The sequence below is a fragment of the Ylistrum balloti genome, unplaced genomic scaffold (assembly GCF_031769215.1).
Source record: "Ylistrum balloti isolate Yb309-2 unplaced genomic scaffold, AGI_CSIRO_Ybal_v1 Utg369876, whole genome shotgun sequence".
Lineage (NCBI taxonomy): Eukaryota > Metazoa > Mollusca > Bivalvia > Pectinida > Pectinidae > Ylistrum > Ylistrum balloti.
The window spans coordinates 1,930,383-1,957,384 of NW_026782016.1; the positions used below are offsets into that span (position 1 = coordinate 1,930,383).

Here is a 27,002-nt window from a genome sequence, read left to right on the forward strand (position 1 = left end):
TGATTATTTACCAATATCCATCATGATTATTTACCAGTATCCATCATGATTATTTACCAGATTATCCATCATGATTATTTACATCATGATTATATCCCATGATTATTTACCAGTATCCATCATGATTATTTACCAATATCCATCATAATTATTTACCAATATCCATCATGATTATTTACCAATATCCAACATGATTATTTACCAGTATCCATCATGATTATTTACCAATATCCATCATGATTATTTACCAATATCCAACATGATTAGTAATTATTTGCATCTGCCTTGCATGATAAATTAACAACATCAATATACAACAATCTCATTACAGATCTGATGTCATAGTTCCTCAGCATGGTGAAGCAAGTGGGCCTAGTCCCAGCCGGCTGTCAGCCCTGGAACAATGATGTTGTTGCAGCAAGTGGAGACCGCTTTGTTTATTGTGCAACAATGGCTATTTATATTTATCAGGTAACAATTGGAGACACTGACAATCTTTGTATGCTGGGTATTTTGTGGGAATGCTGACAATTTATGTCTACATGGTATTTTGTGGGGACACTGACTTTGCATGTCTACAGGGTATTTTGTGGGGATGCTAACTGTCTATGTCTACAGGGTATTTTGTGGGGACACTGACTGTCTATGTCTACAGGGTATTTTGTGGGGAGACTGACTGTCTACATCTACAGGGTATTTTTTGGGGAAACTGACTATGTCTACAGGGTATTTTGTGGGGGCACTGACTGTGTATGTCTACAGGGCATTTTGTGGGGATGCTGACAATTTATGTCTACATGGTATTTTGTATGGACACTGACTGTCTATGTCTACAGGGTAATTTGTATGGACACTGACAATCTGTGTATGCTGGGTATTTTGTGGGGACACTGACTGTTTATGTCTACAGGGTATTTTGTAGGGACACTGACAATCTATGTCTACAGGGTATTTTGTGGGGACACTGACTGTATGTCTACATGGTATTTTGTATGGACACTGACAATCGTGGTGTGCTGGGTATTTTGTGGGGACACTGACTGTCTATGTCTACAGGGTATTTTGTAGGGACACTGACTGTATGTCTACAGGGTATTTTGTGGGGACACTGACTGTGTATGTCTACAGGGTATTTTGTTGGGACACTGACTGTCTATGTCTACAGGGTATTTTCTTTGGGCCTGACTGTCTATGTCTACAGGGTATTTTATGGGGACACTGCCTGTGTATGTCTACAATGTATTTTATGGGGACACTGACTGTGTTTGTCTACAGGGTATTTTGTTGGGACACTGACTGACTATGTCTACAGGGTATTTTCTTTGGGCCTGACTGTCTATGTCTACAGGGTATTTTATGGGGACACTGCCTGTGTATGTCTACAATGTATTTTATGGGGACACTGACTGTGTTTGTCTACAGGGTATTTTGTTGGGACACTGACTGTCTATGTCTACAGGGTATTTTCTTTGGGCCTGACTGTCTATGTCTACAGGGTATTTTATGGGGACACTGCCTGTGTATGTCTGCAATGTATTTTATGGGGACACTGACTGTGTTTGTCTACAAGGTATTTTATGGGGACACTGACTGTGTTTGTCTACAAGGTATTTTATGGGGACACTGCCTGTGTATGTCTACAAGGTATTTTATGGGGACACTGACTGTGTTTGTCTATATACATACTTCTTATTTACCTAGCTATTCCTTGTTTTTACACACATATTGTCCGCTGTTGTATGCAATGTGTTTACTGATTATGGCTGATTTTAATTTACGATGATGGAAAGTTGTAAAACAACTTTACACTGTGGTAGAACTTACAGGCATGTGATGTTAATAGTATGGTTAGTTCATCTAATGTTAAGGTTCAGGTTGACCTATAGCCATTGTATGTCATGCAGCCTTGTCAGCAATCTGCCATGCTTATACTTTTTACATTGTAAACTTCTCATCTGTGGGATTGAGGTCAAACTTGCCTGAAATGATCTTGAGATGTTCCTATTCAAGTGTTTATATATTTCGGGTCAGTTTGAAATGCAATATGGCTGACATGACCATGATCTTGAAAAACACTTGTCAGCCGCCCGACATATTTGAACTTTTTATGTTGCTGATGTTGTTCAGCTGAAAATTCATGGGTATGTTTAGGCATGTAAGCCAACAATGTGTCATTATTTTTTAGCTTTGTCAAAAGTTCAACATGGCAATATATAATCAGATGACCATTAAAGCCCTTGGGCCTCTTGCTGAGAATACGGTCAATCCTGGTCTGTTCATTAGAACAAACACAGAGGTTATAAAACTTCATGTTTGATCTTCAATTGCATTCTTCTGCCAGGCTGGTCATAGTGTATAGCTTTTAATCATACCTCTTAATGATGAAAGTCTGAAACAAGTGGTAAAAGTATCTGTAAATCAGTCCCCTGATTGTCCTCAGCAGACAGATCAATTTCAGCTCCTGCTTTTAATTAGCTCATATAATCTTCTATAGCTTCTTTGATGAGGTCATGCACCTTCAGATCTGATGAACTTGGTTGGTGTATCTGAATATATTTTTGTAATTAACTCAGTGAAATTACAATAGCAATGTTCACCGGTAGTGGACTTCTTTACTTTAATTAAAAATGATTTGAGTAAAAGAAAGTTTTGTAGTAATGTTGCTTTTATCTTAATTAATTATTTTTTTCTTCTTATATCTTTTAAAATTTTATTCTGACTTTTGGAATTTTGAAATTTGCTATTTCTTGAAGTGGACTGTATGGATTTTTAAAAAATTTTATTTGTTTTTTATTTTTCTATTTTACTTCCAATTAGTGCTTAGTTGTGCCTTTTTGAATTTTTGGACTGATCAGAAGAACAAAATGGCTGCAATGTGACCATCTCGGAGGTTATGAGTTGGCCATCTCGGACTTTGAAAATGAAAGTTTGTTATCACTATTTCTTGAAAATGACTGGATAGATCTTGATCAACTTTGACAAGTAGGTTTCTCTTTTTCGGTCCCTAATTATGTTGTTTCAATTTTGGGACTGATTGGAAAAAAAAAAAAATTCTGCAATTTAGCATCTTGGATTTTGACTATGGGAGTCTACTTCTTGAGAAGGACTGGATAGATTTTTCTCAAATTTCATTGGTAGGTCCCCTTGGTTCCTAGTTGTGCCCTTTTGATTTTGAAATTAATCAGAAAGGCAAACTGGCTGACAGAACTTGAATTTTGACTATCTCTGGAGAAGTACTAGATCTTTATCATAGCGTACAAAAGAAACAGGGATGATAGACCTTAATTTACCAATTACTTGTATTTTCGTTTTAGGGGTGAATAATTAATGAAAATAATCTCCAAGCTCCATTGATCCTATAGAATATCTAACCTTTATCTATATAGAATCTGTTGCTTGCTTATTTTTGTGATCAGTTTGTTGCCACCAAGGGCTGATACTGTGTAACAAATGTTACCCTCAAACTGAGAATGAAGTGCTTTAGAAATCAATTAGTCTATACCTGGTACTAAGCCCACCCACATGTATTTGATATTCAGTAGTCATGACAACAAGAGCTCTACTGTTGTCCTGTGATAAGCCCACATCCCTGCTTTAAGTGACACCACCCCTCTGGTTTTAAGCTCAATTTAGGATGGAAATGATGCAATAGTGGTTGACTAGATACAATCTAATTTCAGCTGGACAAAAAATTCCAGGAATTCAAGTTGGTGTCAATCATGTCCGAACACAAGAAAACAATCACAGCCATCGCCTTCAATCCATCAAATAAAGATATATTGGCCAGCTGTAGTGCGGACCACAGGGTCATTGTGTGGGACTGTGACCAACAGAAGATTCTAGCCCAACTGGAAAATACCAAAGACATACCAATAGGAATAGGCTGGTGTTTCCATGGAAACGAGGCAGTAACATTTACATCCAGACGAGGACAGTTCTTTAAATGGCATTACCAGAACCCAGCAACTAAATTAATGACTATTAGGGAAGTGACAGGGTTCTCTTCTGATGTGTTCATCTTCCGGTGGCATCCAAGGAATACTAGTAAAATAGTATTGGGTCACAGAAATGGCACCCTCTCCATCTGCCACATTGGTAAGTTTTTTTGCAAATAGGTCCATCACATAAAAACATGTTACTTTATAAAACCTTATAAATTATGGTAAAATTCACCGGAAATATGTTTCAGTAGTATATAAATTTACCGCACATTTAGGCATGTATTTTTACCAAAGCCGTCCGGCATTTATAATGGCATGAATGCCATGGTACAGTTTTTAAAGCCATCTTTATATATGACTAAATTGAAGAATGAGAAACAAGTATATATAACAAAATCTGTAAACCAATTGTGCTTCGACTAATTGTATGAGAAAATTTGTCAGTTCATATGGAAATTTGTGTTGTCTTTGAAATATAAGATAAAAGCAGTTATGTTTAAATGACTGTAAAACAAAGGACAGTATGCAGCAGACTTAGATGATAAAAGTTGCATTTAAAGGTTATTTTCATCTGATGTTTTAAGTCTTACAAAATTCTAAAACCGAAAAGAATGTACGGTATCTTTCAAGGAGATCGTGAAATGGATTAAATATTTCACTAATTTCATTTTTAAGATACAATGTGTCTATTTTTAGGTTATCTGAGACAAAGTCTCGTGGTGACCTATTGCTATCACCTCCGGCATCGTGCATCTGTAAACTAGTGAACATTTTTGAGGAGGGGGAGGGGTTAAAGTTTACTTTGGTTTATAATGAAAAACTAGATTTTTTTAGCATAATTTATCAAATTTCCATTGGAAACACTTCAAACTTGGTTAGGATTATGAGCAAAGGATGACAGTTTTATGGTATGCCCATATTGATCCTATCTGCCCCCAGGGGCTGATGGGCGGGGCCTATAAGGGTCAGATTGACTTGGAGTTCCAAAATCTTCTTCTCACCACCCAGATATGGTAGAATCAAATGCTTTTCATGGATGGAAGCATCTTAAGATGCTTTACCAATATTCATGCAAGTGAGGGTGCGTTACAAATGAGCTACCAGACCATCCAAAAAAGGGATCTCGCATGACTCGCATGGAGATTAAAAAATTAAGGCACAATTGTTTTTTTAGGAGGAAAGAGTTACAAGCATGTTTGTGCCCCAGATGAAAACTCTGATTCGGAAGAGGAGGACCCTGTGACAGCGCTGGAGTGGGATCCCTTGTCCACTGATTACCTCATCATTGCCAACACATTTGGCACCATTCGTCTTATTGACTCTAACTCACTCAACATCATCATTCGTTTCATTATGCCAAGTGTGGCTTCCCAAGTGTCCTCACTTTCATGGATAGACAGTGCACCAGGAATGTTTGTAACAGGGGGTAAGTTTTTCATGGAAATATTTTCGGTCTCGGGTAGTAAACTGTCATTTTACAGAAGAAATATGAATATAAAGAGAGAATCTTTAAGAGGTAACAACTATCACCAGGCAGAAGGGATTAGAATATTAATAGGTAATATTTCACCAGGCAGAAGAGATAAGCATATTAAGAAGTAAACTTTCATTGGACAGAAGGGATTAGATTATTAAGAGATAAACTTTCATTGGACAGAAAGGGTTAGAATATTAAGAGATAATATTTCACCAGGCAGAAGGGATTAGAATATTAATAGATAATATTTCACCAGGCAGAAGGGATTAGATTATTAAGAGATAAACTTTCATTGGACAGAAAGGTTAGAATAAAAAGAGATAAATTGTCTCTGATTGGAAAGGATAATATCAAAAATTAATGAATTCAGAGATTTGCATTTGCTGGTTTCATTGGCATGCAGAGATTGTTAGGTTAGTTTGGAGGCAAGCTGTCTTTTATTAAAGGGAATGGATTGGTGCACCAGTAAGCAAGCTTTCGTTGGTATTTTCAGAAAGAATAGGACATAGAATTATTTTTATATCAAAATCTTCCATATCGTTCAATATATATTGTATCTTTCTTCCAACTTAGAACACTTTTATTGTGTTTTAAGACCGTCATTTTCTCAGTGTTTTTTTTTTGTTAAACTAGATGCTAAAACAGGAGTTCTTAGAGTATGGAGTGTATCCAGGTCATCGCCATTGGAAACGATCAGACTCAAGCAGACTGGTATACATGCTTTACAGGCAGTCTGCTCCACTGTTACCAGCAGTGAACTCAGTTCAGAACTGTGCGGTATTTCATCTAATCCATCCTCCTCAACCCAAGCCCAGCCTCCATCATCCATCAAAAATCCCCATTTTGCTCTTCCACCAGCAAAGATCCTTTGTACATTTCTAGATGGAGGGGTCGGACTTTATGACATTGGACAAAGCAAATGGATATTTCTAAGGGATGAAGTGAGTTAAATTGACCTGTTCAATTGTCCTTTACATGATGTTGGTTGGTCGTGTATGAGAATTAGATAAACTACCAGTTTGAGTTCATCTGTAACACATGAACACATTATGAATACCTGTCTAATGTTATCTGTTACACAGGGCCATATTGAGAATACCTGTCTAAATGTATTTGTTACACAGGGCCATATTAAGAATACCTGTCTAATGTTATCTGTTACACTGGGACATATTGAGAATACCTGTCTAAATGTATTTGTTACACAGGGCCATATTGAGAATACCTGTCTAATGTTATCTGTTACACTGGGACATATTGAGAATGCCTGTCTAATGTTATCTGTTACACAGGGACATATTGAGAATACCTGTCTAATGTTATCTGTTACACAGGGACATATTGAGAATACCTGTCTAATGTTATCTGTTACACAGGGACATATTGAGAATACCTGTCTAATGTTATCTGTTACACAGGGACATATTGAGAATACCTGTCTAATGTTATCTGTTACACTGGGACATATTGAGAATACCTGTCTAATGTTATCTGTTACACAGAGACATATTGAGAATACCTGTCTAATGTTATCTGTTACACAGGGCCATATTGAGAATACCTGTCTAATGTTATCTGTTACACAGAGACATATTGAGAATACCTGTCTAAATGTATTTGTTACACAGGGCCATATTGAGAATACCTGTCTAATGTTATCTGTTACACTGGGACATATTGAGAATACCTGTCTAAATGTATTTGTTACACAGGGACATATTGAGAATACCTGTCTAATGTTATCTGTTACACTGGGACATATTGAGAATGCCTGTCTAATGTTATCTGTTACACAGGGACATATTGAGAATACCTGTCTAAATGTATTTGTTACACAGGGCCATATTGAGACCATCTTTGACTGTAAATTCCAACCTGACAATCCTGACCATTTGGCTACTGCTAGTTTTGATGGGAGTATTAAGGTTTGGAATGTGAACACCCTAACCACTGTAAGTATTATGTGGAGAAATGTTTCCAGTCTTAAATTATGTGTATATTTACATGTGGACTTTTTTGCCTTCTGCCTATGTTTGATACACAAAGTTTACCTATGGAACATCCATTTAGGATAATAAATATTTTACCTTTGGAAAAGCCTCAGTTCTGACCCAAATTTTATATATATATCTGGTGGACTTGATAAATCCACCCCTATTTGGAGAGTCAGTTGTAGATAGACATTTCACCTGATAATTGTCTCCCTTTGTTGTTTTGTAGGTGTATATTTCCCCAGGTAACGAGGGTGTGATATACTCCCTGTCTTGGGCCCCAGCAGACCTCCACTGTATGTAGATAGACATTTCACCTGATAATTGTCTCCCTTTGTTGTTTTGTAGGTGTATATTTCCCCAGGTAACGAGGGTGTGATATACTCCCTGTCTTGGGCCCCAGCAGACCTCCACTGTATCGTAGCCAGCACTTCCAAAAATGGCATGTTTATTTGGGACATTCACAAGAGCAAAGTCATCAAACGTTTCTCAGAGGTAAATTTGTTACACACTTAACAGTAGTCAGTATGTAAAGCAAGACACTTCATTGAGCTCAGTTTCTTGTGGTAAGACAATTTGCAAAGGGCATTTTATCAGGAAAGCCACATTACAGAGATAAGTTTAAGCAAGACACTACACAGATATACATTAGTAGGTAAGACACTTCATAGAGGTTTGTTTGTTAGGTGAAACACTTTCAAGTACTGGTCAAGTTGTTAGGTAAGATATTGCCCAGTGGTTAGTTTGTTTAGGTAAGACATTGTCCAGAGGTCAGTTTTAAAGGTAAGACATTTCACAGAGGTCGGTATAAAAGGTAAGATACTTCACAGAGGTCAGTATTAAAGGTAAGACACTTCACAGAGGTCAGTATTAAAGGTAAGACATTTCACAGAGGTCAGTATAAAAGGTAAGATACTTCACAGAGGTCAGTATAAAAGGTAAGATACTTCACAGAGGTCAATATTAAAGGTAAGACACTTCACAGAGTTCAGTATTAAAGATTAGGCACTTCCTGCAAGAGGTCACTTTGTGGAACAAGATGCTTCACAGAGGTCAGTTTTGTTTCATAAGTCATTTTATTAAAATACTTCCCAGAGCTTGGCTGTATAGTAAATGAAGACACTCCACAGAGGTCAGTTTGTTTAGGTAAGACACTCTGCAGAGGTCAGTTTGTTTAGGTAAGACACTCTGCAGAGGTCAGTTTGTTTAGGTAAGACACTCTGCAGAGGTCAGTTTGTTTCGGTATGACACTCCTCAGAGGTCAGTTTATTTTTAGGTAAGACAATCTACAGAGTTAATTTTGTTGAGGTAAGACACTCCACAAAGGTCAGTTTGTTTAGGTAAGACACTCCACAGTGGTCAGTTTGTTTAGATAAGACACTTCACAGACATTCATTTGTTAGGTAAGACAGCTAATAGATCACGCTCTTTTCAAGTGTTAAGCTACAGTTTATATATATATACCTAAATATGACACATGATGATATAAAATTTGATTTAGCAGCTATCCCTAACACCTGATGCAGATGGATTTTAGTGGAGAAATACATATACTAGATATATAACACAAGAGAAGTTCTGTATGGGAGAGTTTTTTTTATAATTGTCCAGGATTTTGATAGAGAAATATAAAAACTTAGATATATGTCTTATGTTTCCAGTATCAGCAGTATCTATAACTGGTAAAATAATAAGTACTGATGTTTCATTCTGTTGTTTTTACAGCACACTAAAGGAGCTGTGTACTCAGTGGCCTGGTGTCAAAAAGATTCCAAGAGAATTGCTTCTGTTGGTGCTGATGGCTATTGGTGAGAGAGTCCTTTATAACAAGACACAAGACAACAAGATCATTATCTCTAATTCATAAGGAAAAATAAGAAAAAGTCAACATAATCTAAACTCAGATTCAATAAAACTAGGGCAAAATATGAACAAAGGAAAAATTTACATGCAGACTCAAAAGAGTAAGACCAGGTGTTCTGGAAGGACAAGAGTTTTCTGCTTCATTGATGACAGCCACCACACCCTGGAAAACATCTTGCAAGCTTCTGTTATTCTTACTAGTGCTTTTCATTATAATTGAGATCAGCGATCCTGAGCACATCAATGTTAAGATATTGTGTTTAGCTCAATTTTTTAGACAGAGTATCTGCTAATAAAAACCAATTTCTGAGTTGAGAACTCTTTTTCCTCCATTCAAAGCTTCAGTAATGAATGAGAACTACCCAGAAGGAAAATTGAAATTTTAGGTATATGAAGCAATCGTATCGCTAACTAGGTTGAGAGAATAGGTCTGACCTGTCTGCTGTATGCTGATGTATTACAACTGTGAGTGTTCTGTGTTTGAAAGCCCCATAACTAGCATTTGAAAAAGGATGATTCTGAAATACCATAGAAATATGTTATCTGTCATAGATCAGGATGATATTTTGTGTGTTTTTATTATTATGCATTTTTGTTTTGTACAGCATAATACGACTTATCAGTGGGGATGTCCTACAGAGATACAAACACCCTGGACCAGTATATGGCTGTGATTGGTCTCCTACTAACAAGTAAGGTTACATCTCTTTCAATGTTTCTCCAATTCTTTTTTCATCCGATCCATCAATTGTCTTTGTCTTAATTTCTCTTTCCTTTTCCTGTGCCACTCTATTTGTCATTCCTTCTCATTTCATTCTTTCTCAATCTTCAACCCTATCTGCAGAATTCCTCTCCTCAAACCATCCCCCATCTTTCCCATTCCTCGTCTTTCCCTGTCAACTATCCTCCTGCTTTCCCTTTCCTTGTCTCGCCCTATCAACCGTCACCAGCTTTCCCTTTCCTCATCTTGCCCTATCAACCATCTACCTGCTTTTCCTTTCCTTGTCTCTTCCTATCAACCGTCACCTGCTTTCCCTTTCCTTGTCTCGCCCTATCAACCATCCCCCTGCTTTTCCTTTCCTTCTCCCTCCTATGAACCATCCCCCAGCTTATCCTCTCCTTTCTTTCTATCAACCATCTACCTGCTTTCCCTTTCCTTGTCTCTCCCTGTCCACCATCCACCTGCTTTCCCTTTCTTCTGTCCCTATCAGCCATCCCCTCGCTTTCCCATTCCTTCTCCCTCCTATTAACCATCCCCCAGCTTTCCCTCTCCTTTCTTATTATCAACCATCCCCCAGCTTTCTCTTTCCTCGACTCTTCCTATCAACCATTCCCAAGCTTTCCCTTTTCTTTTCTCTCCCTATCAACCATCTACCTGCTTTCCCTTTCCTTCTCCCTCCTATGAACCATCCCCCAGCTTATCCTCTCCTTTCATTCTATCAACCATCTACCTGCTTTCTTTTTCCTTGTCTTTCCCTGTCCACCATCCACCTGCTTTCCCTTTCTTCTGTCCCTATCAGCCATCCCCTCGCTTTCCCATTCCTATCAACCATCTTTCCCTATCAACCATCCTTCCCCCAGCTTATCCTCTCCTTTCTTTCTATAACCTGCTTTCCCTTTCCTTGTCTCTCCCTGTCAACCATCCCCCAGCTTTCCCTTTCCTTGTCTCTCCCTATCAACCATCCCCCAGCTTTCCCTTTCCTTGTCTCTCCCTATCAACCATCCCCCAGCTTTCCCTTTCCTTGTCTCTCCCTATCAACCATCCCCCAGCTTTCCCTCTCCTTTCTCCCTATCAACCATCCCCCAGCTTATCCTCTCCTTTCTTTCTATCAACCATCTACCTGCTTTCCCTTTCCTTGTCTCTCCCTGTCCACCATCCACCTGCTTTCCCTTTCTTCTGTCCCTATCAGCCATCCCCTCGCTTTTTCTTTTTTGTTTCTTTAATGGACACTACACAAGTAAACAATAAATTGTATTATGCTTGCATATCAAATCAGTTATGTTGTTTCTGTAAATGTGCATATGAAAATAGTTACCAAATATAAGGGGATGTCCCACTTTGTTGTGGTTCTGTTAATTTCTGATTCATCACATATCCATATCATTCTACCTCTGACTGAAATATTAGTAATTTCTGACAACTCAAACTTCTGTCTATTGTACTTTTAACCTGTTTATTCGTTTACAGAGACATGTTAGCTACTGGCTGTGAAGACATGTGTGTACGGGTATTTTATATTGTGTCTTCCACTGAGCAGGCCTTAAAAACATTTAAAGGTATGTGATTTTTGGTCATCTGACCCAAAGAATCAGGGTAACCAATAGATATTATCTTTGTTGTTCATTGTACACCCTCCGCCATCTTGAATAACATACTTTGTTATTTTTTGGCCTTTGATATGGCACACCAATGGCAGCTGTTTTGTATCATGATTGTACAAATATAGTTTTCCCACACTTTCTCAAAACTTTGACCACTAGGATTCAGCTCAAGATTGTCTGAAATAAGTTTGAGAATGTCCTGACCATGTGTTGTTATTTTGCATTGGTCCCAACTCCAACAAGGCCACTTTGGATGCCGTCATGAAAAAAAAATAAAATTCTTCTCTCAAGATCCATAGGTACTGTTGAATTGGAAATTAGTGGGTGTGTTAAGTATGTTAGTTTTTGGGCTTGTCTGAAATTCAAAATGGCTGCCATGGTCCTTAGATGCCAATGAGTTTAAATCAGTAACAGCTAATATATTCAGAATTGTTTGAAGTTCTAATAATTGTTCTCACCACCAGTGCTGCTGTTATAGCATTGATAGGTCTTGTCAGCCAAATGTAATACTTTAAGTATGACAGGAGTTTTCAGACTAATAAAAAGCTGCTAAAACTTTGCAGGTTTTCTCTTTCAACAAACAATTATATACATATAGGTGGACATAAATTATACTATAAAGTGTATTTAAAACATGGATATTTTTTTAAAGATGTTGTTGATAACTGATGATATGTAGATACAGTGAAGCCTGCTTAATATCGTGTTCTATTTGTCAGGGGAAAATATGATAATAAACTACATATCAATTGTGACTGTCTTAAAGTGTTGTTAATGTTTTATTTTAGGACATACATCAAAAGTTTTCCATGTGAAGTGGTCTCCCCTGAGAGAAGGTATCCTGTGTAGTGGATCAGATGACTCGTATGTATCATTTGACCTAGATTTTATCTACTGATCTACATAGTATCATATGAGCTAGATTTTATGTACTGACCTACATGGTGTCACATGACCTAGATCTTATTTACTGGAAAATTACATAGGTATTATCATATGACCTCAATTTTATGTACTGACCAACTTAATATCACATGACCGAGATTTTCTGATCTAGAAGGGATCACACAGCTTTCATAATCTTTCCGCTAAAAATGATCTTAGTCACTAAATATTTACAGACATTTCAGATGTCCTATCAAAATGGAATCTTTGTTTCAATATCATGATGACCGTTGTGTTCCAGAACGATCCGAATTTGGGATTACACCCAGGACACTTGCATTATGGTACTGAAGGGCCATGAGGCACCAGTCAGAGGCCTTCTGTGGAACTCAGAGATACCGTACATGTTGATATCAGGGTCATGGGACAGTAAGATTCGTGTGTGGGATGTAAGGGACGGCGCCTGCGTGGAGACTATACTGGACCATGGAGCGGATGTCTATGGTGAATGCTGCATTTTTTAATGTTCCATATATGTCTATTTATTTTATGTCACAGGCTTAAAATATTTTTGTTAAGTTTAGTTCTAAGTTCAAGGTAACAAATAGAGGTCAGTGTCAGGTTTCTTTCTTCAGCTTGGATGATAGGGAAGTAATTCTTTGAAAGTCTTTATCTATTTCAGTGTTATAGGGGTCAATTATGCTGAAATTTTATTTTTCTATTTTTCCAACATGTTTCTTTCAATAAGTCATGAGCTTGTAGTATTGGTATTTTACTTAAGCTTATATAAATGAAAGGTTTTGAAGTTTTTAGAATATACTATGTTTGAATTCCATTTCTATCAATTTCTTTTCACATTTTTCAGGTAAGAACTACGACTAATTTACATGACTCCGTCTACACATATATATACATATCAACATGATTTTGTTTCATAGAACACAGTCTGTTGTGATTTTTACATTTATATATTACCAGTATATCCTCTATAAGGTGAACACTCTCTAGTCTCTAGTTTTGAAATTTATCTGATATTTTTAGCAGAAAGCCTAATATTTCCCTCACCCCACCTTTAATACAGGTGATAATATGCTGTCCTTGTTTGTTGTTGAGAAATCTGTACACGATCTATTTACCTTAACATTAAATATAGCGCTCATTGTGTTAAAGCCAGTATAGGGGGACCAGCTTACTTAGTAGTTTTGGCGATATCACAAACACCCTGAAGTAATATTGTAACTAGTTATCTATGTAAAACTGCGTGTGTAAAGAAAAGGAAATATGGTTTTTCAATGAATGTGTTCAGAACACATAGCATTTTGTGAGACTATATCAAAGAGCTTGAAATAACTACATTATTTTGAAACAAGACAACTACTCTGAAGTCTATGCACATTTCAAATGTTTAAAAGCCATTGTGTATCCTTTCAAAAATGTACAGTTTTACCTTAAATATCGCGAAACATTCCATATGAATTGTTTTCCTATTGTTAACGTTATTGCTCCTATAATGTCAGCTTTAATGTGATGGTTCTGCATGAGTTGTACAAAAAATTTATTTTTCAGGGTTAACATGTCACCCTAGGCGACCATTCCTATTAGCGTCCAGCTCAAGGGATTCAACGCTACGATTGTGGTCACTTAACTCACTGATACAACCCATAGAAATCAACATCATAGCAGGAAAGCCCTGGTCAGATATTATTGGTACAGTCGGTAAGTGTAGTCACTGAAATATAAAACATAAATGTCATTCAAGCTCAGTGCGAATCTTGTCATTTTCTAATAATAAAACTTAAAAGAATCTGAGAGACACATGCAGAAAAAATGTTTTTGCCCGAAGACAGAATTATGGCCCTTCTGTTCACTTTTTATTTGAAGTTTGGTATGAAGTGTGTTCTAAAATGTCTATGAACTGATTTATATGGAACACACACGTCATTACTTATCCTATATCTACATTCATGCCAAGGTACTGTAAAGGTTGTTATACTGGAGGGCTTCATTTTTTTTGCTATTTCCAGAATGGTGTTAATTCATGAAAAAAAGATCCTCAAACATGAAATCAATTAAGAAAATAATTATCCATTTCATAACTTCAGTAAAAAAAAAAAACCTCTTGTAAAAAGTATTTGGTAAAACCACGAAATTTTGAATCACCAAAAAAACAATATTTACAGTATCTAAACTTCCACCGTTTATACATCAATAAACCACATAATTAATTATTAATGTTTTTATTATGTTGACTTGAAAATTATGATAACCATGTTTTGGAAATGGTATTTTGCAATGCAATATTTCTACATCGGATGTATATATATTGTCCCCAGAAGCTGCTATGGACGTTGGTAATCCTCCTTTGCTGGCAGGACGTGTTTCTAAGGATATCAAACTTGAACTAGAACAACCTAACAACAAGGCCAATATGGCTGACAAAAAACTTCAACTTTTTTCAAAGTTTTTCTGTGTAAGTTTGTGTTTTATTGACAGGATTGGTATGTGGCAGATTTATTGATACCAGTTTTGTGAGATATTTGTGTCATCAGTAAAGCAGTGAACACAATGTTAATTCCTTGAACAAAACATGTTTCTTTAAGTCATTCAAAAACATACAGGACTTCCTTTCTGAACATGCTTGCTCCAGATTGTATTTTAAAGTCTTAATGTCAAAGGTCGAGATACTTTAAAGAGAGATCTGAGTTTTATGCAGTAAGTTGTATTTTAAACGATCAATCAAACTGTGGCTTATTACAGAGCCCCGTTCCAATAAACGTTAGATTTAGATAGGTTTCAGGTTAAAAGGTCAAAGGTCAAGGTGTTTCTAATGACCCATAAAATTCAGACTTGATACAGAGCTTCCTTTATGAAAGTGCTTGTTTTTGATAACTTTTCAGACTTGAAGGCCAAAGTTCCAGGTCACTTTCAATAAGTAGAATTTATGGGAAACTTGAGTGACCTTTGGTTCATTTAACCCATTCTTCACAATTAAGATTTTGTGCAATTGCTTTTCATGATCAGAAAATCAATGTACTTTGACAGTAACTGTGAATTACATTATTTACAACAACTTTCATATCAAAAGGCAATGAAACTTAAACTTCTTACAGGAGAATTGCTTTTTTAAAAATGACGCGAGTTCCCTTTGACTGATTAAAGTTTAACTCCTTTCAGAATTCCTTCAGTAAAAGTGTTAGATTGGGACAGCAATCAAGGCTTGAAAGTCAATGTCACAGACTTTACAAGAATTCAGTTCTCAATTCAGTCAAGTTTCAAGTTGTATTTCCTTAACAAAGTTGTTAAGAATTTTTTGAGCCAAGTGAAAATGCAATATGGTCGAAAATTGTATTTGATAATTTCAAAAAAGAAAAGAAAAAAAAAAAAGAAAAAAATGAAAAAAAAAAAAGAAAAAAAACCTTATTTCTAGAATAATTACTCTTGGGTACCAGACAAAGTCTGATTTGAGGCTGTAGATGAAGTGAAATTTATGTTGCTTCAAAAGGAAATTAAATCAAAAACTCACATTTATCTATAATGTCTTTTGGTAACCATACAGACAACACATGCACTTCTGTTGAAGTCTGGTATGTTTTTACTCTTGATGTAACCTTTTTATACAGATCCACTCTCTAACCAAATATCTATAGGGATTTTTTGTTTCTTATCACTAATGTTGACTTATGAAAGAACAACATTATGATATCCTGAATGCATGGAATTGTGAATTCTATGTTTTAAAATGAATTTTAATTTAATATTTCAAATTTTTTCAAATTTTAGAAATAGTGCTGCAAAGATATACCTTTTGAAATCAAATCGTGTCCTAATTTAGCTAGTTCAACCCAAATGCTTTTAATTTTTGTTTGTTTTTCAACTGAAGCAGAAATTGCCAGTACAATTTGTAAATCATGAAGTACATTTTTATTTCCACCAATCACAAACATGTTAAGTGTGGCTGCTAGTCTGTGATGGCCTTCACCTTGTTCTACAGCTCAGTTTGGTCTTTTTCTGTTTACAGCAGCCCCGTGGTACCAACAACCTTTGGGAACTGGTGTCAGTAGTGAAAGGCCAAGATGAAACCTTCCTTTCTCAACATTACAACCAAGGCATCATGCACAGAAAACATCTTCTGAAATTCAAAATGGTGAGAGTTTCTGTAAAATGTTGTGAATAACAACGCCATTCCAGAAGCTGGACCTAAATCCACCAATCAAACAATCTAAATGATTACTAACCCAGAAACTCAGGTGCCTATTGACATCTGTCTGTTGTTTCGACTTCATCTTAAGAACCATAAAGCCTAAGATAATAAAATTGTATCTGTAGCTAGGTACAATGAAGCACTACTACCTGATTGTATAATTAAACCTCAGCTGTCGATAAACATCACTTGGACAAATAAAATTGATACCAGTTTGGATTAGGACAGAAAATTCTTATAGTTCTTTTGACATTGTGATAGAGCAATAAATCATATGCAATAATATTATGCAAAATGATCACATTATTTTATTTTTTGGCAGGCAGAAGCACAGGAGTTGGAAATGGTGAAAATGTCTAAGTCTGGATCTTTGGGGTCATCAATAAAAGAGGAAAAACTCCGCAAAGCAGCTCAAGCCCATATACGAGTTGGCAATGTACAACGTTACTGTGAACTCATGGTGGAACTAGGGGAGGTAACTGATAAGTTCAGGACACAATTCTTTTTTTAAGTACTTACGTGTAGCTGAAGTGTGAGGTTGTCTCTGTATCATATCAGGTGAGGCTTGAGACTCTGTCTGTCCCTGTATTACAGGGTCTTCAGTTCCATACCAGCTCTGACTTAGAGTAGGGTTTGGAGGTGGGGCGGGTCTAGTTTAAGATTCTGGAAAGACTTAGGTTTTCAGTCATGTTGCCTTGTTTTTCAGTCTTTGTTATATCTAGATTTTCGAGTGTCTTGTTTCTGTTTTGGTTGGACCTAGGTATTGGGTTTTTTTCATAGTACACATGGGTATATTTTTGCAGGTACATCTCTCTCTTTTTTGGGTAGTGCAAATTACATGTGATAGTAAAGCATGGATCAACCTCAGATATCATTTATTATAAAACTATGTAAGGAACATACCAGATTACAATGTATATATTTAGGCTCCCCATAGGAATGTTGCTTCTTGAATCAAAACAACCACTGACAAAAATAATCTGAGGCAATCAGCAAAATACTTTATTTCTTGTGGATTCTAGATTTAATGGATATGACATATTTGGAAGGTGAAAATGGATTGTGCATTTTGATATATGAAACTTTTACTGTAATAGTCTATAGAAAAATTCCTTCATTATCCATGAACTCTGCAAGAGTGTATTTCTTGCCTCAATATCTTTAATATTCTTGTATGTAAAATACAGTTAGGTAAATAGATAATCCCTACCTGTGAGGGACTATGGACACTACAGTTAGGTAAATAGACATCCCCTACCTGTGAGGGACTATGGACACTACAGTTAGGTAAATAGACAATCCCTACCTGTGAGGGACTATGGACACTACAGTTAGGTAAATAGACAATCCCTACCTGTGAGGGACTATAGACACTACAGTTAGGTAAATAGACAATCCCTACCTGTGAGGGACTATGGACACTACAGTTAGGTAAATAGACTACCCCTACCTTTGAGGGACAATGGGCAGTACTGTTAGGTAAATAGACAATCCCTACCTGTGAGGGACTATGGACACTATAGTTAGGTAAATAGACAATCCCTACCTGTGAGGGACTATGGGCAGTACAGTTAGGTCAATAGACAACCTCTACCTTTGAGGGACTATGGGCAGTACAGTAAGGGAAATAGACAACCCCTACCTGTGAGGGACTATAGACACTACAGTTAGGTAAATAGACAATCCCTACTGGTGAGGGACTATAGACACAACAGTTATGTAAATAGACAGCCCCTACTTTGAAGGACTATGGACACTACAGTTAGGTAAATAGACAACCCCTACCTGTGAGGGACTATGGACACTACAGTTAGGTAAATAGACAACCTCTACCTGTGAGGGACTATAGACACTACAGTTAGGTAAATAGACAACCCCTACCTGTGAGGGACTATAGACACTACAGTTAGGTAAATAGACAACCTCTACCTTTGAGGGACTATGGGCAGTACAGTAAGGGAAATAGACAACCCCTACCTGTGAGGGACTATAGACACTACAGTTAGGTAGATAGACAACCTTTATTAGGGAAGGACTATGGACTGTTTCTGTTTTGTGATGAAGATCTCTTATGTATTGTTACAGTGGCAGAAAGCTTTGTCAGTAGCACCAGGTGTTTCTATAGAATACTGGCACTCTCTAGCCAAAAGGTAAGTCTGCCATTCATTATTTTCATACCTTAATTAGTAATAGTGTAGACACATTGTGTGTCAACATTTCTTTTTCATCACTATTTTTTTTTAAAAATTATCATCAAAATAATATTATCAAAATTATAAATAGTTACAAAGTTTGAGATTTGTTGGACCTTTGAGAAATACCAGTCTTCCTGACTGAAATGCAATTTCTAGTTTACTTTTCATACTGTAAGGTCAAAGGTCATGGTCACTCACCATGACTAGAAAATTGGCTCCTTTATAATAACCTGAATTCATGAACTCGACTTAACTACCAGGTTTCTTACTGGATGTTCTGGATATTGAACTTCACAGTGAAAGGTCAAAGATCAAGGTCATAATGACTATAAATAGAAAAGGATTTCCTTACATCACAAGTGTCAAGTGTATGAGATATAATTTATAGATCCACAGAATGTCTTTGGCAGACCTATATTACAAGTATATTGAGATAGTAAATAATTGTGAATTTATTGTTATCAGATATACAGCTTACCTGCTGAAGGATGACAAGAAAGAAGTTATACCTTACAGCATGGCTACAGGAGACATAGAGACACTTGTCCACTACTTCACATCTCATGGCCAGGCTACTGATGCCTTGCTTGCCTCCCAGGTGGCCTGTGATGGTCTACAGCCAAATCCAGCCCCCATCAGTTCAGTGACAAAGTGTAACAGTACCACAGAACCCAGTGCTACACATTTACAGTAAGTCTATTGCCTGTTTTATGTTTTTGCTTACACAGCCCTTTCTGTTGAAAGTACATGTAAAAATCAATGCCAGAACAACATTGTGGAACACTGCACCAGCACAAAAATGTCAAGGTCAGACAACTTTGTTGAACACTGCACCAGCACAAAAATGTCAAGGTCAGACAACATTGTGGAACACAGAACATGCACAAAAATGTCAAGGTCAATGCCAAGATATTATGGAAAACTGCCAGTACACAAAAATGTCAAGGTCAGGACAATGTTTTGGAACACTGACAAAACACAAACATGTCAAGGTTGGGATAATGTTGTGGAACATTTTAAGTACACAAAAAATCCATACTATGAGGTCAAGACAAAACAAAGAGAATGATATTCTAAAGAAATTCTCAGTAACTTTGTATTCATTTCATTTTATTTTAGATTACTGAATCACAGTGCCCAGCATTTAGCTGACTGGTATTTCAACAATGGTTTCACCGAACTGGCAGCATGCTGTCACTTAGCTGTCAATGATTGTGAGGTGAGCTTATCTTTTCCTTCATATATTTATAAATCATCTAATTGTATCATTAATAAATCTGTGTTTTATATTTCATATTTAATTTTGTTTTTACTTTTGACTGTGCATTAGTGTATACAGTTGATATATATTCTTGTAATATTTATTGAAGGCAAATGAACTGGAGAAGTTGTACTAAACATGCTTATTATGTGATCTTTCAGAGCGCTGTTTGGCGGTTAATTCAAGGTCATGAACTTGAGCTTGCTGTTTCCATAGGAACTGTCTTGGGTAACACACCTAAACAGACCAACTTAGCTATAGAATACCTGTCACGACGATGTGAACATCTGTGTAAATGGTAGGTTGTCAGGCTGATGTGAACATCTATTTAAATGGTAGGTTGTCAGGCTGATGTGAACATCTATGTAAATGGTAGGTTGTCAGGCTGATGTGAACATCTATTTAAATGGTAGGTTGTCAGGCTGATGTGAACATCTATGTAAATGGTAGGTTGTCAGGCTGATGTGAACATCTATGTAAATGGTAGGTTGTCAGGCTGATGTGAACATCTATTTAAATAGTAGGTTGTCAGGCTGATGTGAACATCTATGTAAATGGTAGGTTGTCAGGCTGATGTGAACATCTATTTAAATGGTAGGTTGTCAGGCTGATGTGAACATCTATGTAAATGGTAGGTTGTCAGGCTGATGTGAACATCTATGTAAATGGTAGGTTGTCATGATGATTTAGTTATCTGTATAAATAGTAGGTTACAATCATGTTGTCATAGTTGTTTAAATGGTAAGTTGTCAGGCTGCTGTGAATATCTGTGTAAATGGTTGGTTGTCAAGGTGATGTAAACATTCATGTAAATAGCAGGTTGTCATAATGGTGTAACTATCAGTGTAAATGGCTGATTATCATGGTAAGATAAATAATTGTGTGAAGGGTATGTAGTCATGGTAAAATAGATAATTTTGTCAAGGGTAGGTTGTCATGGTGATGTGAATACAATGTAGAAGCGAGAAATTTAGTGTTTATGCTGCAGTAATGTAAGAATTATTGTTAGGGAGATAAGGATTTGTTTCATTCCTTGTATATATCTTGTAGAATAAGTACATCTTGATCTCTGCATTAGCAGTCACAACAATGTTTGTAATACAAGTGGGATTTCTTAAATTTGACAGGGATTTAGCTGTGGATATACTCAAGCTTCTGCCAGACCCAGATCTACTTCTTGCCAAGTGCTGTGCTAGATGTGCTGCCAGTATGGATGAGATCAATCTGCTTCACTCCAGGGTAATATAATTCAAATAGAGATAGACAGCAGAAATATGTCAAGGTCAGATAGCCTTCATTTTGTGGGGAAGATGACAACAAGGGGAGATAATCAACAGGGAAGAGGGCTGGGAGAGTGAAGACAGGGGAGGATGAGAATTTAGGAGGAAGAGGGCAAAGGAAGATGAAGATTGGGGAGGATGGGGGATTTGGAAAGATGGTAAGATGTGGCCTGTGTGAATGAGGGCAGAAATTATGCAGGCTGGTAGTAGGATGGCATGGCATGGGCGGATGAGGGCAACAAGGATAAAGTAAGAGAAGAGAAATTTAGGGGGTAGGACTTAAGAGGATGTGGACTTAGAAGGAGCAGGACATGCATGCTTGTAAGCAGAGAAGTTTGTTTAAAATACATACCTGGATAAATGAAGAGAAAGAGACAAACATTTTGATTTAGTTTGATATCACAAAAATCATCTTATTCATAATGATTTGGTTTAAGGCCAGGGTTTTACTGCAGTTTGATCTGCTTACATTTTATAGGCAGGTCTACCGTCCCTTGAGGAGTGCACACATCAGGCAGAGACTCTAAAGCTCAAGCTTGACGTATTCCAATGTGTGAAGTTCTACCTACTATCCACTACTCCAGAGCTGGGGTTAGAGATCGGCCTACAAGAGGTCAAAGGTCAGTTATTTCCAACCCAACTACTGATACTTTCACTTTAAATTGAAATCAAGTAACATGGACAGATACTAAATTTTTTTTTTATTTCAGTTGATAGATATGGCTTTCAAACCTGTCCTATCTAATAGCTTATATCTGTCTGTAATTATCATACATGTATGATAATGTTAAGCTCTTCTCGTCAAGACAGTGTTTAAAGAGATTTATTTCCTTTAAAAAGAATTACTCTTAACTGTTGAATAGATTCATTCAAAACTATTAAACATAGTAAACATTTTCCATTTTGCAAAACCAACGTGTTTTAAGTGTTCAAACAAGCTTCATACTAAAAGATTGTATGATAATATACATTTAAACATCATTTCTGCCCCCTGACAGGTCAGATGTCCAAGCCAAGGTGGTCAGTGGACAGCATCTTCCCTATGTTACAGTTATTGGGCTGTATCCGCTCCGACAAGCTCCAGCAACATAAAGCAGAAACGTAAGTACATATTTATAAAAATAACCATAAACTCACAGATCCCATACAGAACTGATGTTGTCCTCTAGGTTACAATCCCAGAATTTGATTTGGATAAGATAGTGTTTGTACCATAAAACTTACAGCCAAGACACTGTTGCAGTGGATGACTTGGTCAGTAAGTTAAAGTTTGTATATACTGATGGTGGGACTTGGCCAAAGCTTTTGTGATGTTATGTACCAGGTATGTAGTTATGTTAGTCAGTGAGATATATATAATCTAAACTTTAAGGGGAAGTAATTCTCTTTTGAGTGTTTATGGCATAAGTCCTTTATTTTATTACTTTGTACATAATACAGATAAGTTGAGAATGGAAATTTGAAATTGCTGTTTAATCACACATCATACACAAAAGTCATCAACACTGAGCTGTCAAGAAGTCTTTTGACAGTGTCATGTGACATAAAGATGGGAAATCTGTCATTATGTGCTTGTTGTAGCATGCAGGTATTTCTCCTTTTTATGCCCCCCGTCCCGTCCCGTCGCGTCCCAAATTATTTCTTTATATAATTTCTTTAGTTGGGGGGGGGGGGGGGGGGGGGGGGCGGGGGCGGGGGCATTCATGTCTCCACAGACATTTTATCATGTAATTTCTTTAGTTTTTTATCATGTGAACAGATGATAAGTATACAGCAGAATTCACTAGGTTTTTCCCTGGTTGTAAGGACTTACAGTACTCTGTAGCAGTTAAGTGCCTTGAAGTCCTCTTGTGTTGTACATTGTATTGCTGCTATTGGAAAGGCATTCCATTGTATTACGGTATACTGTGTGTTTTTTATTGTAGAGATGTGTCTAAAGGCAAATAAGTGTATTTATCTGGGCTTTTGGTCAATGGTATATAAAAGAGTAGTAAAAAGGTCTATGACAAAGTGTTAGTGTACTATAGTTACATACATGTATAGGAGAAGGACTCATTTACATAGTTATCTCCTCTGAAGTGTTGACAATTTAGGTTTTAATTGTAGGAGGTCTGTTACAGAGCTTGTGGTGCTCTGTTGTTTTGATGTAATGTGCTGGTCTGTGTTGTACTTGAGAATTATTAGATTCTGATCAGTAAACACTTGTTGTTACTTCAGTGTCTATTTTAAGTGGAGTCTATATATTATAGGATGTGGAGGTGATACTATTATTCAGACAAATTCTAGTTATTGCTATGATACAGACTAACTATGGGATGTTGCTATGATACAGACTAAACTTGGGGTGTTGCTATGATACAAACTAACTATGGGGTGTTGCTATGATATGGACTAAACTTGAGGTGTTGCTATGATACAAACTAACTATGGGGTGTTTGCTATAATACAGACTAAATTTGGGTGTTGCTATGATGCAAACTAAATTTGGGGTGTTTGCTATGATACAGACTAAATTTGGGGTGTTGCTATGATACAGACTAAATTTGGGATGTTGCTATGATACAGACTAAACTTGGGTTGTTGCTATGATACAAACAGATTTTGAGGTGTTTTTATGAGGTGTTGCTATGATACAGACTAACTTTGGGGTGTTTGCTATGATACAGACTTAATTTGGGGTGTTTGCTATGATACAGACTAAATTTGGGGTGTTGCTATGATACAGATTAACTTTGGGGTGTTTGCTATGATACAGACTTAATTTGGGGTGTTTGCTATGATACAGACTAAATTTGGGGTGTTGCTATGATACAGATTAACTTTGGGGTGTTTGCTATGATACAGACTAAATTTGGGGTGTTGCTATGATACAGACTAAATTTGGGGTGTTGCTATGATACAGATTAACTTTGAATTATTGCTATGATACTGACTAACTTTGAAATGTTACATTCCTATGTTGTAGGCTTAAATTTGAGCTGTTGTGCCTGTCAGCTTATATAGGAGCCCTGATGGCTATAAAAAATGGTTATAATTCCTTAGTCGGGTACCTGCTAGCACATGCAAGAAATATTTTACAGAAGACTGATCTCCATCTATCCATTAATGACACAAGCATCAACGATGAGCTTACGGCCTGGAGAAGTGTGGAGAAATATAGAGACAGCAGGTAAGTCTACATCAGACATCCCCTAATAAAACCGCTTCAAGTTGTATATACCTGAGAATCTCAAACATTTCTAGTTCTAGATCAGCATTTCAAATTTGTTTTCAAGAACAATTTTTTAAGATGTTTCAACTGAAAAAATATTGAGCAGAGTAACTAATATTCTTATTATTTGATCATTTTCAAAAGCAAAAAAAGACAATTATTCACTCTAAAACAGAGAGAAAAGTTTTAACCATTGCCTGACATAAGCACTTACATCAGAAATTTAGTGTAAAGCAAATTTTAAAATTTCTCATTGAAAGGAATAGAAAATCCAAGTTAAAGTCTTTTTTCTTTTCAACCATTTTTCATCTCAGCTCAAATAATTTCTTGTTTCAGAAGTAACTTTGATTTGAAAGCAGCAACCCTGTCCCCTGAAGTAATCGCAATTTATCAGAGACTGATAGAACGAGCTGGAGTGGATGAGGAACTCCGTAGTCTCGGTCCTGACTGTATGGCCAGCTCTAATCTACCAACTCATTCCGACATTCATGTCTCCTGTATTTCAGGACAACGAACTCTGGTATGTATCAAAGGTCAAACAACACAGATGTTCTAAAAGTCAAATATCTATTTTAAACATGTACCAAAGGTCAAACAGCATTAGTATTCTAATGGACAAAGGTCATTTACAATTATGTACCAAAGGTCAAAAATCACTGGTATTCTCAAGGTCAAATGTTTTTCACAAAAATGTATCAAAGGCAGTACAGTACTGGTATTCTCAAGGTCATTGTAGAAATATAGTAGATTTTCGAGACAAATAAATGAAATTATAGAATATCAATAACATACTTAAAATTAATGCATAATGCAACATTTTCTCACCAGCTTTGGTTAAGAACTGTTATTTTTGTGTAAGGCAACATAAACTTACACTGTGTTTTGGAAGTTTAAAGCCCTTAGGTGAAACACTAAATGTTCAAAGTTTCAAAACATCGTCAATTATGGCACAGAGCATTTCAAATTCAAACAATTTAAAATTATAATGGTTATGTGAATTTGTAAACATTACAAACTGAAGAGATATCTAGGTTGTTAAAAATAAACAAAAATCAATGTCAACATGTTACATGATATAGTAAAATGCCTGACATTATGTTTCAGGGTCTTGCTTACTTTCTGGAAGATGGGAAGTCAGCAGTGTCTCCTAATGAGGCCCTCATGTGGGCTAAGGTCAACCCATTTACACCCCTTGGCTCAGCTCTGAGGATAAATCCTTTCTGACGAAATGGATGTGTCAAAAATCTTGTTATGTTCACAGATATCTGTATAGACTGGGTTGTATGTAACCCTGATTATATTTTTCTTATTATTTATTCAAAAGTTCTAAAAATGAGATTTGCATTCATCTGTATTATCACAAGTTTTCATTTCATGTATTGATACTTTGTATGGTGTACATTTTACAGCCAGTGACAGAGTTCAAGGTCAACAAAAAGTATTCATGCATTGATACTTTGTATGGTGTACATTTTACAGCCAGTGACAGAGTTCAAGGTCAACAAAAAGTATTCATGCATTGATACTTTGTATGGTGTACATTTTACAGCCAGTGACAGAATTCATGGTCAACTCAAAGTATTCATGCATTGATACTTTGTAAGGTGTACATTTTACAGCCAGTGACAGAGTTCAAGGTCAACAAAAAGTATTCATGCATTGATACTTTGTATGGTGTACATTTTACAGCCAGTGACAGAATTCAAGGTCAACAAAAAGTATTCATGCATTGATACTTTGTATGGTGTACATTTTACAGCCAGTGACAGAATTCAAGGTCAACTCAAAGTATTCATGCATTGATACTTTGTATGGTGTACATTTTACAGCCAGTGACAGAGTTCAAGGTCATACCAAGTATTTGTACAATGATGCTTCGTATGATGTACATTTTACAGCCAGTGACAGAGTTCAAGTTCAACTCAAAGTACTCATGCATTGATACTTCATATGGTGTACACTTTATACCCACTGACAGAGTTCAAGGTCATACCAAGTGTTTGTGCAATGGTACATTGTATCGTGTACACTTTACACCTACTATTAGAGTTCAAGGTCATACCAAGTCTTTGTGCAATGATATTTCGTATGGTGCACAATTTACACCAAATGAAATAGTTCAGTATTATCACCAAGTATTTGTGCAATGATACTTCGTACACCAAATGACAGAGTTCAGTATTATCACCAAGTATTTGTACATTGAGACTTTGTTCAGTGGTGGGTACAGTTGAGTTTATTTATATCTTAAATGGAATCAAGGCATACATCATGGATGATGGATTTGCATATGTTAATACAAACCAACTTGGTTTATTATTCATCTAACAATGTAGACCACAAGAAATAAAAACAGACCTAGCATTCTAATACAT

General features: G+C 36.5%; 1 protein-coding gene across 1 annotated transcript; it reads left to right on the forward strand.

Annotated features, from left to right (window-relative positions):
- The first annotated feature begins 354 nt into the window (after positions 1–354).
- LOC132546173 (WD repeat-containing protein 17-like) lies at positions 355–25,851 on the forward strand. Its single transcript, XM_060209882.1, has 25 exons — positions 355–471; positions 3,681–4,095; positions 5,116–5,367; positions 6,052–6,359; positions 7,257–7,370; positions 7,758–7,904; positions 9,135–9,217; positions 9,878–9,964; positions 11,461–11,549; positions 12,383–12,458; positions 12,781–12,983; positions 14,046–14,195; positions 14,813–14,949; positions 16,498–16,623; positions 17,003–17,155; positions 18,766–18,830; positions 19,341–19,565; positions 19,995–20,094; positions 20,298–20,434; positions 21,264–21,375; positions 21,895–22,036; positions 22,415–22,517; positions 24,382–24,585; positions 24,964–25,147; positions 25,732–25,851. Exons 1-25 carry the CDS (start codon positions 355–357, stop codon positions 25,849–25,851), a joined length of 3,849 nt encoding a protein of 1,282 aa, XP_060065865.1.
- The last annotated feature ends 1,151 nt before the right edge of the window (positions 25,852–27,002 follow it).